Here is a 25,133-nt window from a genome sequence, read left to right on the forward strand (position 1 = left end):
AAGGAAGGAAGGAAGGAAGGAAGGAAGGAAGGAAGGAAGGAAGGAAGGAAGGAAGGAAGGAAGGAAGGAAGGAAGGAAGGAAGGATAGGGAATGACATCTGGAAATACAAATGTTTTTATTCTCTTATTTTCTTTTTCCATACTTCATACTATTAAAATATACATAGAAATAAAATACATTCCGTGTAAACAGACATTTCACTATTAATACGTTTTTCAGGTTTTGCATATGTTTAAACCTAAAGCTGGAGCTAGTGGACAATCTTCTGTTAATCAGGGTGTTCTCTAGGAAAATGCTACTGCTGAGAAGGAGAAAAGTGGAGACATTATTTGTTATGTTGGTCCAAACATTTAGAGAAGTAAAAGTTATAAAAGGATCATTATAGCAATAACTGGACGGAGAACTTGGTGCAGCAGCACCCAGAGCTCTACGATGGGGTCTCAGCAGCAACAGCCTAATTGTTAAACGTTTAATTACCAGGGAGAACGTAGGACTTGGAAATGCTGGCTGCCTACTGGAAGACAATTGATAGGAGGTTGGAATAATTACGCTGTAGAAACAGACAGAGAGGCTGCCGTTAAAGTTAGCCATGCTAACTGCGCTACTTGATTAAACAACAGTTAAAACAATGTCCCCATCATATTATTCTATCATTTAAACAGTGAGTTTATATTTTACTGCTTGTCGAGACGTCTTTCAATTTCTGATTTAAACATAGAGTGACATCACTTTTAAGGTACAGTTAACAAAAAATTAGGCTGAGGATTTTAGCAACTTTACGTACTTTGTACCAAAATGTTATACCCCAAGAAGCCTCAGGGTTAACAGAAGTATTTTAAACTAGCATTATGTTCGGAAGTCTTTTGTTTTCCTATTTCCGTTCTAACCTGACGCCGCCAGATAGATTTGCTTCGCATATCCATCTGGAAACCTTCCGTTGAAGTAATTTTGGGAAGGGGCGAAAATACTGGTTAGCTGATTGGCCTATGTTGGTGATAGACGGGCCAAATAAACCAATCAGATCAATGAAGCATATGACCTACTCGTCAACATGCTTCGTCGTCACTCTGTTACGAGCGACGACGAAAACACAACCACAAGCCAAGCTACTCTTGCTGCTGCAGGTAAAGGCTCGTTAGCTCAGCAAAGAAATACTCTGTAATTCCGATAAAACTTGCTCGATAGCCACGCTAACGCTAGTTTCATCGGCTGAAGCCGCCATGTTCTTAAGACTGAGCTGTCGCGCTTCTCGTTGCGTCACACCTCAACCCGCCTCAAAGCCAACGCTGATTGGACGTTCGTTTGGTGAACGGCTCCAAATTTTCTTTAACGGAGAGTACCCAGACTGATCTGCGAGTGAAACCTTGAAAGCTCGCAAGATCAGGATGGTCTCACGAGGCTATTTCCGTTCCTCCATAGCTCAAATTTAGCATCTCAGCAGCTGAATGTGAATACAGACATTAGCTTCCTGATTCTTATTAAACAACTATTAATCTTGTAAGTACAAATGCAACAAAAGATACAAGAACAATTTGCATCAGTTTAACTTAGTGGTTTATTTATGTCAGCTTATACATCAACATGACCGGAACAACACTGAACGTTTACAAAAGTAGAGTTCTACAGGGGCAATTATCAGTATTGACAAATATGTCAACTCAGATATAAATAGTGAATAAAACCCTGGGTTCTGGGTCAGTTCACCGCAGTTTGTTGCCCCATTTTGTGGCCACTGATCGCATTTCAGAGGATCCTTCTTTTATACTTATACGCTTGACCGTTCTGCGACAGATTACCTGTTTTAGTAGTCTGTACTTTTTATAAATTATGAAAACAGATAATAAAACCTCTTTTTTAATTTGATCTAATTATTAGTGATGTAACGGTACACAAAAATCACACTCCGGGATGTTTCAGCATTCTTCCTTCAAGAAAAATAAAAAAATAAACAGGCTGTTTGTTTCTACTTTGGCAGCAGTAAACAAAGAAACTTCTTTTTTCAATAACAATAAAAATATGAAAAGTATAGAACTGACGGCCTGTTTGGTTGGATTCTTGAATTAAAGAAATAGGTAGTATCAGTAGGCTTAGCCAGTGCCTGAATAGATTATAAAAACAATATAATCATGTTGAAATGCTCAATGCTGATGTTCAGAATTTTTTAATAATACTGTGCCCATATTTGGAAAAACTATTTTTAAAAAAGTTGCGTCGACATTTCAACAACCTAACTTATCAGCTGTATGAATGCAGTTCCCTCAAAAGTTAAGAAAATCCCCTCTGAAAAACTAAATATCCTCCAACTTGTGTCTCATGGGATGAAGTTTTGTGCTGATTGGATGCTACAGGCAGCTGTATTTGGAGGTCAGCTGATTTTTTGTTGTTTCAGGTGAGTATTTAAGCTCAGTGTAGATCAAACTACTGTATCTTTATCGTTGTCGAAAAATGCAGACAGTCTTCCCTGTTTAGTTTTGTTTTGGTGTTGCTTTTTAAATTTAGCCGATGGATCCCACAGTTCCACATGTTTTCAGACTTAAAACAACGCTGTTTTTGTTAAATACAAATGCGTGAAAGAGCTGTACTGAACACTTTTGACTTGGATTTGTGTACCATTACACATCTACTAATAATATATTCAAACAATGTTACATTAAAGACGATCTCCAGTGATTATGATTCAGATCCCTGCTTGGCCTAATTGATCTATAGAAATATAAAACCTTCTAATCACTGATCAAAGTACAATTACTTAAAAATTTCCATTGGGATAGCACAATTACAGTTCTGTCCAGAGGATATTAGAGAAAAGTTCTTGAAATCACAGGTTGTTAATGCAAATCTGAAAGGTCCACATTACAGGTAAGATCGATGCTTTGCCTGTACCAGAAGGAGCCTTTCCTCCTTTACATATGTCAAAAAGTCGGGTACTACATGAAAAAAACTGCCAAAAATACAAAACGCTGAAAGGGAGAAATGACCAACACCCACTTTGGTCACAATCATTACAGTCAACTCTGCTGTTCAATGTAAACAGGAGCTGAGGTAGACATGAAACCACTAGAGTCAAAGTGCAGGACAACTGTTCAATTAAAACCGTGCAATTACTAACAATCAATACTCTGATGAAGGCACGATAATTACTGCAAACACTGCTGCCTCCTCCTAGGGTTTTCTTGTCTTTCTGCGTAATGAAAAGCCTAACAGAATAATTTCCTCTTCTACAGAAGAATAGAATTTATTGCACTGAAATAAACACATTCGATATCTGCCTTCTTTTTATCAATGTGCAAAGTAGAGGAAGACGCAGCACTATGGAGGACAGGACACACGCTCACACACATAGGAGCAGCTAATCAATAAACAGCCACCAAGTTGTATGCGGTCAATGAAAGGCACGGCCTGCTTCACAAAACTTCTCTTTTCCAGACCAAAAGTCTTTGCCGATCAATGCAGTGCACACTAAACCTGTAATGCCTTCTGGGATCCTGAAGACATCTGTGTGCACGTCCGGGACCCCGAGCATATCTGGGGGAAGATTTGGTCTCTGTTGTTCGGCGTGAAAAGGACCACAGGAGCCCTCCAAACCGTCAAAGGGACGTCTCAAAGATGACACCGATGTCCTTGGTGCGGCACGTGTCGCTCTCCCCCTTTCTGTTGGCGTGAACCTGAGAGCGGATCAGGGAGGTAGTGTCACATCACAGAATGCCAGGCACACTTTCCACATCTGAGCTGAGATCAGTTAAGGTGAGATTTAAGATGGGATCCAGTCAGAGCGTGGTGAAGGGATTTATCATCCACTGAAGCAAGCAAAAGTGGCTTATTTAGCCTAACAAACGTGTGTGAAATTCACGGGAGGAAAATGTTGAAGATAATCACGGGAATTATTTGGGAGGGTATTTTTGTAAACTTCAGGGCTTAAAAACTGGCAGGGTTTGATCAAAGTGACTCTGAAAGCTTTATCCTACATTGTAAAAGTATTCATACTCCTTGAACCAATGTATAGATTTATATTTAGTATATCTGTACATTGAAAGCAAACTGGAACTGATGTCAAATTCATAGTTTGCAAGCACAAAATAATTATGATTCAGATCCACTGATCAAGGATTAGACCAACACAAATTCCTAATAATTGTGAAGCGGAAGGAAAAGGATTATAAATTGTTTTTTAATAATTTTTTTTAACCAGACAAATCGGAAAATCTGTGGTGTGCATTTGTTTTCAGTCCACTTTACTCTGACACCGCTAAATAAAACCGCGTGCAACTACTCAGAGCAGACGTTTGTTGGAGAACACTGGTGAAGCAGAAACAACACCGGGAACAACACCAGAAGGGACAAGGATAAAGTTGTGGAGAAGCTTAAAGCAGGGTTAAGTTATAAAACTATATTCCAAGCACAATCACTTCTCTGCTCAAGAGAGAGCAGTCTGGTCAGACGAGGCCGCAGGAAACACGGTTGCTGCCAAGCAACATGGTGACCATCAGGCTGTGCTTATGTCTCTCCTCAGCAGGAATAGGGGTGGAAGTTCGTTTTTCCAGCAACACTGACATTAAACATACATCCAGAGCTGTGACACAATGGTTTAAATCAAAGCGTGTCTCCGTGTTTGGTCCGTCCAGTCAAACCCAGATTTAAATCCAACTGGGAATCTGTAGGAAGACTCGAAGGTTGAAGCTCTGTATCCAGTCTTATTGAGCTTTTTCTATTCAAAGAATGAGCGAACATTTCACTCTCCACGTGTGCAGCAGCGCCTGGACATAATGGTGGTTCCACAAATTATCTGACCAGAATGCAATTACACGCCACACTTTTCTGATTATTTATTTGAAAGTAATGTTGAAAACTACGTATAATTTGCCTTCCCCTTTGAAATCATTTGCTACCTTTCATTAGTTTGTGACATGCAAACCCACTTAAATACACAGACGTTTGCGGCTGGAATGACACAAAACGTGACAAAGTTCAAGGGGCGTGAATACTTTTGCAGGTAACTGTACTAACAGTTTCAGAAAATGTTTTTTTCTCCCTTTCAGAGCTTGAGATGTACCGTCTGCTCCCGGATTTGCTTTCAACGCGAACAAAAGAGGCAGAGGTTGATATCAGATTATTGAATGTATTTTAAACCTTGACTGACAACTATTGAAACCCGACACACAACATGTAGACCATCTCAGTATTAAATAAGTGGTGCTCGACAGTTTTTTGGATGCTGACGTAATCTGATCTGAGGAGGGCAGCCAACAATGAAGAAAAGAAGAAACGTAAGGGCTCGAACAATGTCCCCACCAATCCGCCAGTGTGCAGGGTAAGACGACACCAAATAACTCCACAGTGCGCCCCGTCTTTGAAATCAGTATTTTACTCATTTCACTTCTCTGGCTGGGAAGATACAGCACCGCTGATAAATTTGTGCGTGGGACAGAGAGAAAATGAAATAATGCCCCCTTTTTTTTCTTATTTCACAAAGACCTGTTTGAAGTTGCTATATGGTATCTGTGGTCCCAGACAGATGCACATAAAATGGAATTGAACAATGAATAGCCGGCCCTTATCTGTTCAGTGTCTGAGGGGGAAATACATCACAAATGAATTTCACAGGAAAAGAAAAAATATATATACGGACATTCTCTATTACAGTAATCCCCATAGAAAGTTTATCCCGGATCGCGATGAAGTTAAAAACCCAATATTCCCAAAACGGATACAGTGCCAAAAGAAAGCTGCTTTTCTGGAATCATCACTGGAAATGATCTCAAAATTATATTATGAGAAGAGAGATAATATGGAAAGTTTCTTCGATGATATCAGGGGATCTGAATCTACAAAGAGCCAATTTCTCTCTCGAAATTAATGTTATGGTGTTGCGAGGCGGCAAGTAGACACTTTGAATTAAAATGGTAATCAAGTTTCTTTGCTTTGTCAGGGTTATGGACATCTTTTGTTGCTGCTCATATTATTTTGGAGTCTGGGGAGATTAGTGTGTGATGGCTGGTCTTTTATTTAGCGGGAGACGTGCAACCAGGACGGAGGTGGATACCTGTTTGGCCATTCGCAGCAGTGACGCGGCTTCGGCGTTGCCCGTCTGTCGCAACATCTGGTAGAAGAGCCCGTCCTGGTTCTGGAGCAGGATGTACGGCTCGTCGCACTCCTGGATCCTGCCGGCATCCAGAACCTGCAATCACCCATGCAGCAGAATAATAGGTGTGTGAGCCAAGACCTGTATACTTTGCTCCGGGAGAAACTGACATTTCAGCTGTTTCACCGGCTGAGTCGAGCATGCAGACGGTGCAAACTTGAATGGGGGGGAAACAGTGGTTCGGTGTGCAAGGGGAACCATCCATTTCGTGTGACTCAGGCGGCTCGCAACCAGCGGCGCCTGTTTCTGCTCGATACGGCCCCTGACAATGAGAGGAACCTGTTAGCAGAGCGAAAGTCTGCTGCGCTGACTCTGACAGACAGGAGATCAGAGATTTATCCATGTATTTACCCAGGCATTTGCCGAGGCCTAGAGGTGGTCCTCAGTCAAATCCAACAATCACACCCTCAAGGCACTCGAGAAAATTACCATCATTTCTGTGTCATGGCATGCTATGTAAACCCACACAAAGAATAGTGCCGGTTCAAGCAGTTTAGAAAGGACTACAATTATAGCACAGAATAATTTAAACAAGTCCGATCCCCTCGCAGCACTAATGGGCTGTTTGTTAACTGCGTCGGTAAGAAAAGGGAGAATTCGGCAGCTGCTGTCATGATGAATTGTTTACGAGCAAAACGCTGGGACGTGGAGTTTTTAATCTCGAAGATTGTTTTTTTCATTTTGGGGAGATTCAAGTCACGGGGGGTGCCGGTTTAGTTCTTCCCCAGCACACGGGGGGCCGTTTAGCACTGGGCGGAGGTGTGAAACGGCTCTCGCTGCATGCTGCTTGGCTTCACTGAGAAACGCTCTCAGCGGTCAAACAGCCATCGGGTCGCGCCCCGTCCTCCGTAGAGGATTACCAAAAACACAGCCACGGACGCCACTAATTGGCACCTCTGCAGGCAGCGGCAGGAGTGGGCCAAAGATCAAGTGGCACGAGTTTGGATTCAATAAAAGCAGAAGCTGTGAGGGAGAAATCAACCCAGCTGCTGTTAAAAAAAAATGAAATGGGTTGGGTGATGTGGCAGTAATGGTACAGAAAGAAGTGCCTGCATGGTCTGGGCCTCCAGTGGGCAGGCAGCAAGAACAAAAGGTGGCAAAAAATGAAGACCCTCTGTTAAAGAGCTCCATTCCAGTAACACAATTTATTACAGACAGGCAATAGGGAGGTACAGCGTCTTGCAAAAGTATTAATACCGCTTTATCATTTCCCCATTTTGACACAGTATAACTACAAACTTCAATGTTGGTATTACGATAGACTGCATGGGGCAGCGAATAACTGAGAAGTGGAGGGAATAGAAATTCTAGTTTCCACATTTTTCTTACAAACACAAATCAGAGTGTGGCATGAATTTGTATTAACCCCCCTGACTCAATATCTACATTCAGATGTTTAATGTTTTTCCTATTTATCCAAAGAAAAGAAAAAAAAAATCTCAAGCTCAGTTAAATTGAAGTTTTGCCACAGATTCCCATCTGCATTCATTTCTGAGCTTTGACTGGGACATTCTAACTGAATATGCTTTAATCCACACCACAAGTGTCAAGCTTCAGACTTCGAAGGCCGGTGTCCTGTAACTTTTACATATGTGTATGTTTCAACACAGCCGAATAGCATGATTACATCATTAGCAGACTGCGATACCACTTGACTGCATGCTGAGGAGGCAACTCAGTAATTTTATTTAGGCGAGTTGTTGGACCAAGGACCACCATTCCTCTGCTAACAGGTTGCTCTCATTGTCATTCCATTGGAGCTCTGCTCGTATGCTCAGGGTCATTACGCTGCAGACAAAATGAAACCCCTGTCCCAGTCGGAAGCCCCGTTCAGCTATTAATGGGTGTTCTCTCCAGGATTGCCCTGTATTTAGCTCTATCCATCTTCCTTTGGTGACCATGGTGTGCAAAGTTTGAGTTAGTTTTCGGGCACACAAAGCATTTTGCTCATAACCCGAAAAGTTCTGCTTTGGTCACATCTGACCAGAGCACTTCCTTCAAGATTTGACAAGTCCCCTACATCAAGGGTTTCCAAAGTGGGGGTCGGGACCCCCCCAGGGGGTGACGAACAACATTGTGGGGAGGTGGCAAGATGACATCTCTGAAAATGCTGGACCACTTTTGCAATTAAGCAATATCTTGATAAACTGAGCAGATGTTTAAGGTTTACACAGCTACAGTCTTCCCAACACTGTAATAGTTAATTTTATGTAACAGGACGTGCAACGTTTGGGAACCCCTGCCCTACATGGGTAGTGGCCAACTGAAAATTAGACTTTATTTTGATTTTATTTCAGCAAGGTGTGCACTGCATGGCTTATATTTGTTTAATGGACAGATATTCCCACCTGAGCTCTAAACCTCTGGAGCTCCTCCACAGTCCTTTTGGCTGCTTCTTTGACAAATGCTCATCTAGCCCAGCCAGTCAGCGTGGGCGAACGGCTACTTGCCTGTCCGCTGTTCTGCTTGCTCTCTTCTCATACTGCTGTTGTGTCACCAATGAGACTAGACTACTAACTAGTTGTCTTCTGCAGGCAGTTTCTTTGTTTTGGATTATAGTTAGTGACCAGAGGAAAATGGTTTGCATACAAATTAATCTGTGAAACCTTTGGGAATCATAAATTATTTCCCTTCCACCTTGCAAACATACACTTTTTAAGTTTGCATATAATTCCAAGTTCAATACTTTTGCAGGGCCCTGCTCATAACAAAATGGGTACAATACAGTATTTTTTCCCCCTTACTAACGGTGATAAACCTTTAGAAAGAAAATACGTCATTTCAGAACACTGGCCGTCGTGCGGCACAATGGAAATTTACTGCGATCTTACTTACCAGGATTCTGTCACAGTCAATGATAGTGTTGAGCCTGTGAGCGATGGTGAGGATTGTGCACTCTGGAAACTTGTTCCGGATCGTCTGCTGGATCAGGCTGTCAGTTCTAAAGAAACAGGGAACACAACACCTGAGAACACAAAAAAACTTCTCATCCTGCAAAGCCTTGGGCAGGGATTTTACGCAGGCCAGAACAATGGCTCATCAGCTGCACAAGTATGTGCAACAGTAGACAGAGAAAATATGAAGACCATCAGGCACATTTAACTTGGCAGAAGTGATTTTTTCATTATAACAGCCATGCTTGGTCTTCCTCTTTTCATAAATCAGCTTACTTACTGTCACAAACTCAAAGAGAAACTTTTGAATAAGTCAAAATCGTTTAGACTAATGTAAAACCTACAAAAAAATAATATTTAAGTGAACCATTATTATTGGATAATCTCTTTTTAATGTGATCTGATTTTCTCTGCACAATATGTAAATAGCTATGTTATCTAATTTCCAAATGATTTTATGAGGGCATTCAAGGGTCTTATGTTTTAGCTAATGACAGGCATGGTCAAAGGCAGTAAGGCTGCTTTTACAGTTTCCATAATCTTCTGTAAACCACCACTGATGAAACTAAATAATGTTTAAATAAGACTATTTGAGCCATGAAGCCACATCTTCTAATAGCTGCCAAAATTAAGTTTTATAACCATTTGCAATAAAGATTTAGGAGGGGTTTTTTTTATATGTAGAACCAAGCTGGGTAAATGGTTCAGTTTTCCTTTGTTTATACTGTCCAACAATGTTCTTGAGGTTTATGGAAAGATTAAATACTGTGATAATTTTTGTTTACTGATCAAATGAATAATGATGAAGATCTATACAGACACAGTTCTAAGCTTTAGGCTCAGGCAAGTGTTTAAGTTTAACTTAGGTTAATTCCAGTAAAAGTGGCTTTCTTTAAAGCATATAGCATACTGTCCTAAAATGCTCAACTGTGGTCACTTTACAAATGTAGCATGCAGAGGTGATGAGCAAATCGGTTCCTTTTCATTGTGCTTCGTGTAATAATGTTACATTTGTATTAATTTTGACTAGATCTATATGATGGTTTATAATTAATTGTTTTAATATATTTTAATTCTGGTTTTCCGTATTTATGGTGTGAAAATTAACCTGTGTCTGTTAATAAAGCTTGACTGACTGACTTGAGTAATCGATTGATGGTTTTATACAGTAAGACTGCATTACACCTGAGCGTTGCTATTGTAGTTTACCATTTAAATTAAAAACTGATTTTCGTGTTTGTAAAAACAATCTAATACTGAGTGTAATGTAATTCCTTAGTATCTAATTGTGTTTCTATTTAATACAAGTTGCCACAAATTTGCTTAAAAAATGTTCTTTAGCCCAAATGCTATGTTCGATTCCTTTCAATTCAGCTTATTTGTTTAGCACTTATTCACAGCAAATGTCGTCTCAAGGGAAAAGTAGGGAAAAAATGAGAATTTTATTTTTCTGTAAGGAAAACCATGATATGGTTAATACCAACACAGTTTGTCCATATACTATATTACCAAAAGTATTTGCTCACCCATCCAAATTACTGGAATTGAAGTGTTAGGCCACGTAAACTGAGGGAGCGGGGTCACCGCATGCTGAAGCGCACAGTGCAAAGAAGGTCGGCAACTTTCTGCAGAGTCAATCACTACACACCTCCAAACTTTATGTAGCCTTCAGATTAGCTCAAGAACACCGCAGAGAGCTTCATAGAATGGGTTTCCATGGTCGAGCAGCTGCTTTCAAACCATACATCACCAAGTGCAATGCAAAGCATCGGATGCAGTGGTGTAAAGCACGCCTCCACTGGACACCAGAGCAGAGGAGACGCGTTCTCTGGAGTGACAAATCGTGCTTCTCCATCTGGCAATCTGATGGACGAGTCTGGGTTTGGTGGTTGCCAGGAGAACGGTACTTTTCTGACTGCATTTTGCCCAGTGGAAAGTTTGGTGAGGGGAGGATTATGGTGTGGGGTTGTTTTTCAGGAGCTGGGCTTGGACCCTTAGTTCCAGTGAAAGTAACTCTGAATGCTTCAGCAGACCAAAACATTTTGGACGATCCCATGCTCCCACCTTTGTGGGAGCTGCCCCCTTCCTCTTCCAACATGACTGTGCACAAAGCAAGGTCCACGAAGACATGGATGACAGATTCTGGTGTGGATGAACTTGACTGGCATGCACAGAGTCCTGACCTCAACCCGATAGAACACCTTTGGGATGATTTAGAGCAGAGATGGAGAGCCAGGCCAGTATGTAACCTTACAAATGTGTCTCTGGAAGAATGGTCAAAATTTCCCATAAACACCTTTCTAAACCTTGTAGACATCCTTCCCAGACGAATTGAAGCTGTTCTAGGTGCAAAGGCTGGACCGACATCATAATGAACCCCTATGGATTAGGAATGGGATGTCATTTAAGCTCATATGTGAGTCAAGGCAGGTGAGCGAATACTTTTGGCAATATGGTGTATATAGGTAGGAATACAGACGTCTGTCAAAAGATAATAAAACAATGTAAAAAGAGAATCTTTTTTAAATATGTTATCTGTTTTAATTTACATTGCGTAAAAAAAGTTGATGCATGTCAAATATTATTTACGTTCTCAATACATTTTTTTAATAAAAACCTTTATTGGCATTACAGCAATCAAAATCTTCTTATATATGCTAAGCAGCTTTTTGCAGATTTCAACTAGTATTTTAAAGATTTATCTTTAGTGATGAGCGCTAAAACTTCATATTTAGCTCCCTCAATATATTCTCATCAGAATCTATTGAAACAATAGGCGTTGAGAATTGGCTCTGTATAAATAAACTGATTTGAACTGAGGCATAGGTAATATAGGTAAAATGATACGTGCTCAATGGCAAACAAAGGTGGCAAGCCTGGCAAATATTTTGAACCATATTCATTAATCATTTAAAGTTTGCGTTTCAGTTAACCTTTTCAATTGCTTACTTTGTGTACACTAATAGTCCAGACAAAGACATTGTCATTGTTTTTTTGTGTGATAAAAGTGACAGTAGAGTGCCGCCTGACCTCGGGTCTACATTTGCTGTTGCTTCATCAATAATGAGGATGCGGTTTTCCCTGAGGATGGCCCTGGCCAGACACACCAACTGCCTCTGGCCCACGCTGAAGTTCGAGCCCGACTCGGTCAGTACCGTTTCCAGCTTGTTGGGCAGCTCCTCCACCACCGCCTTCAATTGCACCTGCGGAGCGAGAGAGCACAGCCCCGACCCTTCATTACTCCTGCATAAAGGCGCCCTGTGGAGATCTCTTTAAAGAGCCACCCCAAACACACCCATTAACCGGCTGGCACAATGCAGAGCTAGGTCCACTGGTGACCTTGGCCAGTGCTCCCTTGTGGCCAGCCTCTAACTTTAATCCAGGCCACCAAACCCATTCAGAGGCAGGACCAGGAGCTGAAGCCCTTCACTGTGGGGGGAGCCTTCATCACGGTTGCCCTGACTGCCCAAACACATCTCCCCTTGCACTTTCAATAGTTCCCCGTTACAAGCTGCACATTGAGCTGGGCCCCATGGCCCTAATGGGATTTCCCCCCATGACTTGTGGCGAGCAGGGAGGCTGAATGGCAGCATTGTACAGGGGGACAGAGGGATCCCCCCTGGGCCGGTGAGGGGGAATCATTCAGAGCCACGCTGGAGTACCTCTTGGAGTGCATTCCAAAGGTCCTCATCTGTGTGCTGCTTGAAAGGGTCCAGATTCTTCCTCATGGTGCCCGTGAAGAGTACTGGGTCCTGTGGATAGATGGATATAGAAAGAGAAGGCCATAGCCAGTTAAAATAATGACAAGGGGTAGATGTATAAAGGGGTTAAAGACAGGATTTATAGAAGACTGAGAGGCAATGTGTGAGGGGAGATGTTCACAAAGGACTTGCTCCACTCTGGAGCTCAATTCAATGCTTTTGCTAACTATGCTCGAACACATTGATGCTTTTAGGTAAAAAACTACAGCTTATGCGCCTGTGGGACTGTAGAATAATTGTCTGTAATATGTGACTCAAAAATGCAACAAGCTCATCGTAAAACATTTACAATGTGGTAGCATTTCTAAAACATTAGGCAAATGTAAATGCTTCTGGCAACAAGGTCCTATTGCTACAGCTGCTTCATGCTACAGCTTAATGAGAAAGATCAGCCTTAAATGAAAAAATAAAATAAATAAAAGGAGCGAAGCATTTACACATCCAGTCAGATGTTTTCATACAAGCATCATAATTAAAAGAATACTATTGACATATTTCAATAGTTTAAGGTGGAATAGTTATAAAACAAGCAGGGAGTTTTCTTCTAATGAATTGAAAATGTACTGATCATGGATCATTGTGATTTTCTTTAACCCACACAGGGTCTAAATTAAACATACAGCTACAAATATGCAAATAATATACAGCACACAATCATTAATACTTGACTAAACCATATTTGTCACATTGCACCAATGCCATTCAATGTTTATTTCTTGAGAGAATTGGTAGAGTTTATTTCAAATGTTGGGCTCCCTAGTATGAAACCAGCTTTGAGGCATTGCCCACAATTTTTTCACAGTGTTTTGTTTAGGAATTTGGAAATAAAACTCAAAAAGCTTAAAGTGTGACTCGCCCCCCAAATCAACTTTTCTTGCAGATAGATTGTATAAAATGGGTCAAAGGGTGCAATTTTAATGTTACTGTGGTTACCAATCTATATAATAGGTTTCACTTATTTAATTGAGTTTTTGAAATAAATTAACTTCTCAATAATATTCTTATTTATTGAATGGGTATGTATATAGTGGAAATTCCGTACATATTTTCAATAGAATAGTAATGATTTTAGAAATTTGTTTAGTGTCTTTGGCCAAGACGACTTGAAGGTTAGATGAATACACATATTGTTTCACTTTCACTTTTGAACAAGTAAACCATGAACTGTCTATGTCTCAGTTCAGTGCAGTTCCCTATAATCTCTTTGCTTTGAAAGAACAGTATTCAAGGACAAATATAATGAGACTACTTCAGGTATTTTCACTAAACCAAAGGGAAGAAAATAACAAAAGTACAAAAGAAATATACAAAATCCCCAAAAAATATTGCTAATGTTGAGTTTATTTATCACTTTTTCCAGTCTGCCTGGCCTGAAAAGTTTGATAATGAGTGGTATAAGCTGGTGTAAACGACTTACTGGAGCTGTGCTTGGTAAGCTATTCACATGTAAAAACATTCTGGTACATGTTTATCTTTAGTTAATTAACTTAACACATCTCCCAATTTTAGTTTAAAATCCACAAATAATGTTCTAACATGCCTTTGTAGTTTAAATAAATCTGATAAAAAAAAGATCAGATGTGTCTTACTGAATACTGGTCTCTTACAGCGGTTTTTAGGTGAGGTTTCCAGATCTTATTTTTTTTCTACATTGTTTTATCATGCAACAATCACTGGGAGGATTACTCTGGATTTAGGACTCAGATATTCTAATTATCATGCCCCAAAATAAGATAATAATGATATGTGAAAGAGAGGTGACACAGTGGAAAGTGATACAGAACAGCAGGCATCTTCATCAAGATGCTATGTTTCCATTTTATCTTCCTCACAGTCTGTTAAATGTTTTACTACAGATATCAATCTGACCTCAGTTTTAGACACAATACATTTATTTTGAAACCGCAAGATTAGAACATTAAGAAATGCAAAGCAATTAATCAGTCTAAAAGGTTAAGTGGTGGCTTTGAGGTTACAGAGTGCCTTGCAAAAGTATGTATACCCAATGAGATTTTTTCCCATTTTATCACGTAGCGACCAGAATTGGTAATACGTTATATCAGGCTTTTTGGTGACAGATATATCTAATTAAAGTAGTAGATAACTCTGAAGAGGAAGGAAACTTGTACTAGGATCTACAAACATTTTCTAAAAAATAAAAATGAGTAATGTGTGTTGAGCCTTTATGGTTCCCTTTCCTGATTTAACAGCTTGAAGAGCTGAAATAACAGCTGGAAGACTTTGACTGTATGAAACGTACACAATTCTTCTTTTCATAAGAGTTCAAGGTCAGCAAATCGGAGGTCAGCATTTTCTTTGCCTCAGCTATAATTATTTCTGGGTCATTCTGGCTCTTTATTATGTTTTGATCTAAACCATTACACTGTAAATGTGTTTAGGGTTGTAATATTGCTGGAAGATGAGCTTTCAACCCAGGCGTCCCAAGAGGTTTTCTTCCAGGATTTTCCCTATATTCAGCGGCATCCATTATTGTTTTTATTTATTTATTTCATTTTTTTTGTGCGTCCTGTCTGGCAGTGTAGCATTAAGAATTGTTGTCTTAATGCCATAAAGAGCCCAACAGATTTTACTTTCACAAGTGGAGCCTTACTGCTTTCGCCATAGTGCCCCGCTTCATTTACATATTCAAAAAGCTTTATTAGATTTTATGCTGGGACTATTTCATGTTCAATGGACACTGAAACGGGAAGGTAAAAGAGGAAAAAAAGGAGAGAAACAGATGAAACAAAATGTTAAAAGGGAGAAAAGGTGAAAAAGAAAGAGGAGAGGGAAGGGAGAGAGCAACATACCATCCTCTGAGGCTGTTTCTACATCTGCAAAAAGAGATATAACAAGAACAGCAAAAACCAACCGATAAAGTATTACAGGTACAAACAACTAATGTCTTGATACCATCACTGAAGAATATACAGTATGATTTAATATGAAATGTATAACGTGTGAGCTGAAGGTAATAATAAGGGTTTTCTGTATAGAAGTGAATCTGTCAGTACCTGAATCCAAGCACCAGTAGGTGTTTGTGAGAGTGCACTTGTGTATATAAGGTTTATTCATAAGAAAAATACTTAATAGTGATTATGAGGAGCCAAAGACCCGCCCCCAAGAGGACTGAGGTAGACGCCAGGGGAACCAGAACCCCAGATGCCCGAAGGGACCCCCAGTGCAAAGGTGCTCAAGAAGGACCAACACAGGGAAAGCTGCCTCCCCCACCTAAGGGAAGAGCAGAGATGGGCCCCAAGAAACCCCCCATCAGCCACAACACCAAAGCCCCTGGGAACCACAGGGTGAGCCCGGGGGCTCTGCCAGCAGCTAGCTGCCAGAGCGTATCTAGCCATGGGCCCAGAGACCTGAGGCAGGCACCCGACAGAGCCACGGGGGCCCAGGCTCCCTGAAAGCAGCCGCCAGGAGCGAGCTGGCGCCTACCCGAGAACCCAGCCTCAGACACCGAGGACAACCAAGGTACTAGCCGGCCAAGGCGCAAGCCGACGGAGAAGAGCAGGAAGCGGCTAAAGAAAATTGCCGCCACAGCATGATGCTGCCCCCTCCACCTTTCACAGCGGACATGGTGTTAGGTTTCTGCCACATATAATATTTTTTCATCTAGGCCAAAAGGTAACACATTGTTTTGCCTCCTGGACAAGACATTGAAATGTGGCTTCTAGCAAGCTGAAGAGAATCATTACTTTGGCTTTCTAGCAACAATTCAATATTCTTCCCATTCATTTAAAAAGATACATAGGTATTTATTGGTATTGTCCAATATATACTTGATAAAACAATTAACCACATTGTCCACAAGAAAAAAAAAAACAATCTAAACTGATCGGCAAAAGGGAAAAAATTACATGTTTAATTTGGGCCTAAATTCTTTTGGAGCAGGTAAAGAAGTTATTTTGTTCTATACTTCAGTGACATTTGAGTGTTTTTGCAGTATTGTACAAGCACAGTGATGGCGGCACTGAAATACCGCATGACACAACAGCTGATATTGTTTCATCAAATGAAAATGTGCTCTCAGTTTGCAGGTCAACCAGTTAAAAAACTTTAACAATCATAATAAAAAAAGTGAGATGAGCAAGGAACATTGCCTCTGACCCTGACCATGTTCTAAATCATGAATACAGACCCCCAGTCAAAGACACAGGGTCCCTCAGGTTGATTAGGTTGAACTGAAAATCACATTTGAACATCAGTCAATGAAACATTGAACATTAGCCAGCCTACAACGTCATCGTCTCCTCATCTTAAAATGTCTACTTCTAACTCTGACATTAAAATAACATATTTATATTTTGTATCGTATCATAAAGGCCAGCTTTGTGGATTCTATGACATTTCATTTAGGAGTATCGCAGTAAAGACGGCTAAATACAAATATGTGCCATATAGTCCAGGTTATGTTTGAAAAAGAGTTAAAACACATGTACACTTTATGCTCTACTTGGAACCATATAAAATGTGATTATGGTTGAAATGTGCTACAGTTTAAGGGGTATCAATAATTTTGCAAAGCCCGGTAAACGTCTAGACGTCAACAAATCAGCAAAGAACATTCAGTGTTAAAAATGACAATCGCATCTCAACACGTCGGTATCTCATGGGGTCAGAAGGGTCAAGGCCAACAGCTCAATTTCCATCCACGGTAATAAAGCTTTCAAAACCTAATCCCTGCTACCTGCACCTTCCCAAAACGTTCCACCTTTTCACCTCCAATGAGCTTTTTCCCTCTGTCACCAAAATACCACCTTGTCATAAAGCCAGCCGAAGTCCCAAAGCAAACTAGTTCTGTGACACACTTTAATTGAGGATTCAGTGTTAGGTTGGAAAACTGCTTTCAAGCACAGCTTTCCATGCGCCAATTATGTGCTCCAGCAGTTCCAAGCCCCTCTGTTTGCCACAGAATTCATGTTACACTAAGACATTCCTGAGGGTTCAATAGAGACTGAAATGGATCCTTTTTAATCCCATATGCTGTTACAAACCTATCAGAACCACATCTCATCAATGGAACTATATAGTACACGTTTAACTTTAAATACTCAAAGTATTTAAAAAAAAAAAAACACCAATGGAAAGATTTTGCTCCAATTGAAACATTATCTGGATATTGTTTAATCCATGAAATTTTAAATTAAAGTATTTTAGATCAAGTTATATGAGCCCAAAAGATAAAAAAAAGTTTTTAAAACTTCTCAAAGTACTGCCTACATAATGAAAATCTCACACTTAGGTGACAGATGAATGTGCAGTTGAAGTTCTGGCTCGTAACCTTGCACTTTTTTTAAGACTTCCCTTTAGGAGAGGCAGACGGAGTAAACAAAATCCCATCAAACACACATCATATCCATCTCTAACTAGTTTAGAGGAGGAAGTAAAACTTCATCTGAAGAGGCAGCGATGCCAGAAACCTATCAAATCCACAGAGGAGCATTAATGAAATTGTTTATGGGCATCTTGGCTGCAGCCGAGAAATGTTTGAGACTTGGGCTAAGTGACGGTGTTCGCTGGGACTCTGACTGTGAGGATGGGGAGCTTCTTTTAAGCGGCTTTCCCATGTTTGGGGGGTAGAGGGCTAATCCTCTGTCAGGGATGGGGAACTGCTCTCTTCACAGTACAGGCCGTGGGAGTCTTCTCCCCTCCCTCCACTCTGACACCCACCCGCAGGCTGGCATTTTCTTAATGCCGTATCAGTTTCAACAAGCGGAAATAAAGTTAAACTGTCTCAAGGCATCCATTTGTCTCACTTTCAGAAATCCCCAGAGAGACGACTGTAATTCTCTTCACTTGTTTTAGGTTTTTAAAAGCCAGCCGTACAAAAAGAGAAGGCACCAAAGCAAGACGCTGTTACCGTCGTTTCTCAATCATGAGGAATCAGTCAGAGACTTTTACTTAAGCTCTTCAAGCCAGAGATAGGTAGTATTAGCTAAGGACAAAGTTAAACATAGCACTTGGTTTAAATTTATCAATTGTTTCTCTTTGATTACTGATCCCTGTATGGGCTTTTAACTACCGGCTGCAAAGACATAGCTGCTAGGCAGTGGTGGGAAGTAACGAAGTACAAGTACTTCGTTACTGTACTTAAGTACAATTTCCGTGTATCTGTACTTTACTTAAGTAGATTTAATAATGGATACTTTCTACTTTTACTCCACTACATTTAACAGTAAGTATCTGTACTTTCTACGTCACTACATTTCTATACAGCGTTTCGTTACTCGTTACATCCAAGACGCATTTCGGTTTTTTGATTTGTTCGTTAGTTTGAAAGTATCCAATGGCGAGAGCAGAATCAGTCCGCTGAACCAATCCAAAGCGGGAAATAACCATTAGGCCCTCCCTCAAGAAGAGCAGCACAGTACGCAGGACCTGCAGAATCATTAACTCCCAGAATGGAGTCCAAGGATAGTCATCCTCCAGAAGACCTGCCCCACCCATGGCCTTATTTAAAAGATTTCTTTGAAATAACTGGGTCAAAAAACGCTTCCTGGAGATTCCAATGCCGCCTTTGCCTTCCCCGAAAGCATGAAATTCTATCTTTCAAAAATTCACCATCAAATTTGAAAAAACAGATTGAGGTAAGTTAAGTTGCTAAACGCTATCGATGTTAAATTAATTTGTGTTAGTGAAGTTTTGTGTAATCTTAGCAAGCTTTTTGTTGAACTCGACTGCAGTAAATAAATACGATTACTGTATATTGTTATAAGCTAGCATGAACTTGCAAGTAACAGTGATAACTGCGGTCGTGATCACGTCTCCCGCCATGAATGTTACATATAAGTTGAAGCTAAACTCCTTCACGTCCTGGTTATTAAATAAATGTTAGCGCCATTAAAATAATCTCCATGTAACAGTTACAGTCATATTCAATAAATTAGAATATGGCAGTGTTTCCCGCAGGAATTTGCTTAGGCGAAGCGGCGAGGAGTTGTCGCCTGTATGGCAAGCCGATTAGGCATATTATCGTCCGTACAATAACGCGCAGTTCCAACCTGTATTTTACGCGAGCGCGCGTTTTTTACGTCATCGCGCGTTCTGGTTGGAAACGCGTGGTGACGTAAAAAAACGTTAAAAGTTAAGTTCATGTTTTGTTAGGACGAAAGACTAGATGTTTCCAAATCGTTTGATGTTTGTTAGGTCAGTTTAAAGTCCCTTTTTTCAGGGAAACAATTTTCTTTTGAACGTGTTTATTTTGAATTAAATAAAACATTTCAAAGCTATAATAATTTCTCTCATATTGCCTAATTACATGTAACCCTGCAGGTCATCCCTGGAATTCTGATGCATAGAATAAAATATCTAAATCTAAACTGTCACAGGGGGTAAACACAATAAAAACATGCTTTATCTGCAGCATTGCTCATTAAAATGGTACATTACTGATTTATTAAAACTAAATACGATAGGTACACTTAATGACATTATATAAGCCGTTAGGTATTATGGTTGGCAAGTACTTTTACTTTTAATACTTAAGTAGTTTTAAAAGCTTGTACTTTCTTACTTTTACTTAAGTAAAATAATAATGTGGTACTTTGACTTTTACTTGAGTAAATTTTTGTCTGTGTATTTGTACTTTTACTTAAGTACATTGTATGAGTACTTTCTCCACCACTGCTGCTAGGAATAAAAATGTTTTCAATGGTGCACCTGAGGGATGATCGACATTTTCTGGCGCAGCGTGTGCAAACCGATCTCTGAAGTCAGAATGCCGTCAATTGTTATCCTTCCCTCTGGTTCTGCCAGTCGGAACAGGGCAGAGATGAGGGAACTTTTACCAGCACCGGTGCGTCCGACAATCCCAACCTGTGGTGGAGAGAAATGAATTTCAAAGCACATCCATTAAACTCAACAAATTCACAAAGAAAACCTTCTTACTCTATAATCCAGCAATTGAAATCCATTATTCTGAAGGATAATTTCATGTGGCATATAAAATCACTTTGCTTGCATGACATTGGAAACATCTTATTGTGTTTTTTAATTGTGTATATTGTTAATTATTGTATCTACAGAGAATAATAAAAAAAAAAACATTTTACATCCATCAGGCATTACATTATGAACACAGAAATGTGAAGCCCCCTGTTAGTGGGCAGGGCTTATTAGACAACAAGTGAATACTTTAAATTCAAGTTGATGTGTTAGAAGCATGAAAAATATGCAGGCCTAAGTTCTACAAGAACCAAACTGTGAGTCAAAGCATCTACAAAAGTATACATCTTGTGGCTTGTTCCACAAGAGTGGTGGACCGGAGATGGGGTCGTCCGTGGCCAAGACACACTGATGCACCTTGAGAGTGAAAAACAAGAGCTATGGAGGTTGAAATAGCTGAATAGGTTAATGGTGGTTCTGATAGAGTGATGTCAGAGCACACAGTGCTTCACAGCTTGTTGTGTGTGAGGCTGCACAACCACAGACCAGTGAGGATGCCTATGCTGACACACATCCACCTCAGAAAGTGCCAACAAGGGGCACGTGAGCTTCAGAACCGGACCACGGAGCAATGGAGAAGGTGGCCTGGCCTAATGAATAACTTTTTTCAACATAATATAGACATTCAGATACATGTCTGTCACTTACCTGGAAAACACATGACACCAGAATGCACTATGGTAAAAAAAAGTAAGGCAATTGTGCAGTGTGCCCGTAATTTGACTTGTAATTTGACAAGTCAAATGCTTATCCATCGAGGTCCAACCTCACAACTTGCAGGGCTGAAGGAATCCGCTGCAAGCATCTTTGTACCAAATACCCCAGCACATCTTCAATGGACCAACCCACTAATAGGTAAGTGCATCATTTTATGCCTGACTCATCTATAAAGGGTTCACATCTTGCAAAATGTGATCAACTGTAGCACCTTGGGCAACTATAGTAATTTCAAAATTTAGCAGGAATAATTTAGCATCTTTTAGAACATTTTTCTTTTCTTTTCTTTTTTACAAAGAAAGGTTTAAAATCAACTGGGCTTGATGGGAATCATCAGTGTACGGCCATTTTTAGGTTTCTCCATGGTTATCTAGCACAGCTCAAATCCAAATTCAAGATAGTTCACGCCCTAACCTTCCCAAAAACACTGGTCTGTTCTCCTGGTAGAATGCTTAAGGCAACTGTGGGGTTGAAATGTTAAGTCATAACCCTCAATGATCCCCAAGTCATAGAATCGGGGGTTTTTTCTGCACTACAGCATCAACAATAGTTAATCTGACTAATCAATACTAGAACAAGCTGCAATGCTGATTCCGATATATAACAAAGCCGTGTTTATTTTTGATTTGCAGTTGTTTTGTTACGGTGGTGTGCAGTGGCACTCATGCGATGGCAGCCTGTCTTAGCCGGTCTATGCAACAATGTAAGATGTATCGGAATGTGATGGGGCAGCTGGTGACCAGTGATCAGTGGATTCCAAACTCTATATTACAAATAACATTTTAGCTGTATCATAGCAGAAAAAAACAAAAACAAAATAAAAGTGAGAATCAATTTGATCTTGGAGAAAAGTAATGTCTTTAGAAAAGCAATTTCTCTCAAAAAGTAAACTTTTCTTTGCAACTGTTTTCAGTTCAAGACTACAATAAAATATCTATTATTAAAGCTGTTAAGTGCAGGCATAAAAAAAAAGTGTCAGGGGAAATAAGATGCACAGTGCCTTTTACCCCCCATGGCACGCTGCAGAGGTCCCTCCCATGGGCTGTCAGAGCCAGGGCCTTTTCACTTATCAGCCCATCCATTGTGAAATCAGCTGCCCTGGCCAACCATAACCATGCAAAATACACCCCCTGCATTAAACACAATTTCAATCATCCTTAACCATCTCCCCTCTGCCTTCCTCTGAGCCGGCCTCTCCTCTCTCTTATACTGAATAAACAGTTGTCACCGTCAGGTAGCTCAAAATGCAAATTGGAAACAAATGGATCCACTTGAACAGTCTTAATTACATGATATGTATTCCATGAATCACAAATGGTATAGTCCTGAAAATTCAGCAGCACAATATGATGTCCCTTTAATAATTGATTTGGAAATAGTGCCACATAAAAAAAAAAAAACAGAAAGAAACCACGGCACGCCTCCCAAACTGGCTGCATATCAAGTCACGCACAGGTGGATGTAAAGACAAAAACCTTTTCTCTGGATGCGAAGACAATGCTCAGGTTCTTTAGGACCAAAGGCGCGCTGTCACTGTAAGAAAAGCTAACACCGTCAAAGGTGATGGAGCCCTTCTGGGGCCAGTCTCCAGGAGGCTGTTTTTCTGTCTCCCAAGGGGCTTCACTCTCCAGCTCCGCATACTCAACCACTCTCTCCACAGACGTCATCTAGAAAGAATAACACATAAACTATATGTGAAAACAGTCAAAGACCTTTCCACTTAGCCACTTTGGCAATATAAGCCATGCAGTTTTGTACCATCTAAAATAAAATGAAAAAAAATCTATAAATCAGGAAATGAAATGCAAATCTACAGCTACATAAATCTCATTTGCTGATTGGTTGGTGCAGGTCTGCCACTTTATTAAACATTTTTTTTTTTCAGATACATCTTCAGAAACACGGCTCCTTCCAAGAAAACGGACATCCAAAAATGGATTAATACCAGGCTCTGACTAACCAGCTGCTTTGGACAATACAGAGACAGGATTCTCATTGACTGAGTCATTGAGTGATGCTCCTTTAACCATTGCACAGTGTGAGTCAGTTTCTTGATCGGAGTAATGGACATCTCCTTAGTATCAATCCCCCTCAAAATTTTTTTATCTCTTTCTGAGATGAAGAATCTTCTTAAACCATATTTATTTGCTGAAGTCTTTTGCACACCCTGAGAGGTAGACTCTATTTTTAACCGTTTTAATTAGTCTATTTTTACCTTGGCTGTTTTAACTAGTCTAATGTTCTTGTCTTTTCTGTAATTTTTTTATATTGTTTGCACATGCACAGCACTTTGTGGACCTTGGTTTATTGAAAGTACTTTATACATAAAGGTATTATGGTATGATATGGTGTATTTTGGCATATTGAGGTCAGGCCCGCTTGCCATCTATGTCGGTGTATCTTAAGGAACTTTTAACCTGGATCAATGCGTGAGGAACGGAAATGTATTTTGATCAAGATGAAATTCTGTTATTTTTGACATTTCTTTACTTATTTGAAAATGTGACCTAGTTCTGTATATTGCAGACGTATTGGTGTTGCATAGAGTATAAGTAAGTAATGTTATCCTTCATTGTTGTGATATTTTTTTATAGAACTTATAGAATTTATTTAGCAGGAGTACTACCTATGTATGGCATGCATTGCATCTTAAGGTTTTCATCCTCATTGTGGCCGTCTGAGTCCTTGGATATGCAGGTGGGCGATCAGTTTACCCAGCAAAACTTGATAAACATAAACCAGCAAGAATCCCTACGAACACTCAATGATGTCCGGCCAACCAACTCATAAAGAATGCAGTGGTGAGCGAGATATTTTGCATTCGAAATGAACCATAGAAAAGCATGACAAACGGCCTTGAGTCATTTTAAAGTTGAAGATGCTGCCTGGCTGTAGAGTATATGACTTTAATCTGTGACAGATTCAAAGTTGGCTACCAAAAGCTTTTTTTTTTTCTTAGGAGAGGATGGGAATTATTATCTATTTCTAAAATGAAAACTAATTTTAGTTTAAGTTTCTTGATTAAATCAGTGATATTCATATTAAAGGTGAGCTTTTCATCAATATGCTCAGGTACTTATAGGATGACACAATTTCAATGGAGTATTTGGTGAAATCGATAAAAAGATCAGTTTTGGTTTAAATCTGGATATATTTATAAAACACTGAAATGCAAGCCAAATTATGAAGCCTTGTCTTAGGGTGCAAAAGTGTAAAAGTCCTCACCAGGTTCTCGATCTCTGCGCTCTGTCTGACTCCCCACTGAAACATGCCTGTGAGCGTAACAGCGTAGGACAGAGCCAGGCCCACGGCACCTGGTTCCAGTCCTGTTACACAAGTACAAAAAGGAAACTTAAGTAAGTCCACCACTGTGTTCAGACTAACAACATCTCAAATGTAAATAGTCATCTACATGTGAGCGTAAGTGTCTGTGACCAGTACTGTACCATCCCTGAAGTACAGGCAGCCAAATGCTGTAATTGTGACAAAAACGCAACAAATTCCATCAAGACGCACAGCAAACCAGCGCGAAGTGGTCAGGAAGAGGAACCAGGCCTCTGTTAGCAAAAAAGAAAACAAAAAACAAGAGTACATTTAGCAAGTTGTATTTATAAATCCTAAAATTTCCTCGTAAGATACCAACATAAAAAAAACTAATCTGATTTGCA

At 40.1% G+C, this 25,133-nt stretch overlaps 1 protein-coding gene across 1 annotated transcript in view; it reads right to left on the reverse strand.

Moving 5' to 3' along the window:
• Nucleotides 1-1,538: 1,538 nt before the first annotated feature.
• LOC105933605 (multidrug resistance-associated protein 4) overlaps nucleotides 1,539-25,133 on the reverse strand; it is a 101,491-nt gene continuing 77,896 nt past the window's right edge. The window contains exons 23-31 of the mRNA XM_036139248.1: nucleotides 24,912-25,022; nucleotides 24,691-24,791; nucleotides 22,941-23,132; nucleotides 20,464-20,619; nucleotides 12,697-12,786; nucleotides 12,065-12,237; nucleotides 8,976-9,081; nucleotides 6,042-6,176; nucleotides 1,539-3,666 (exon numbers count right to left, since the gene is read on the reverse strand). Coding sequence (XP_035995141.1) covers nucleotides 3,589-3,666; nucleotides 6,042-6,176; nucleotides 8,976-9,081; nucleotides 12,065-12,237; nucleotides 12,697-12,786; nucleotides 20,464-20,619; nucleotides 22,941-23,132; nucleotides 24,691-24,791; nucleotides 24,912-25,022 — 1,142 coding nt within the window. The 3' untranslated portion in view covers nucleotides 1,539-3,588. The remainder of the gene's footprint in view (nucleotides 3,667-6,041; nucleotides 6,177-8,975; nucleotides 9,082-12,064; nucleotides 12,238-12,696; nucleotides 12,787-20,463; nucleotides 20,620-22,940; nucleotides 23,133-24,690; nucleotides 24,792-24,911; nucleotides 25,023-25,133) is intronic.

This window comes from Fundulus heteroclitus, chromosome 7 (assembly GCF_011125445.2).
Source record: "Fundulus heteroclitus isolate FHET01 chromosome 7, MU-UCD_Fhet_4.1, whole genome shotgun sequence".
Classification (NCBI taxonomy): domain Eukaryota; kingdom Metazoa; phylum Chordata; class Actinopteri; order Cyprinodontiformes; family Fundulidae; genus Fundulus; species Fundulus heteroclitus.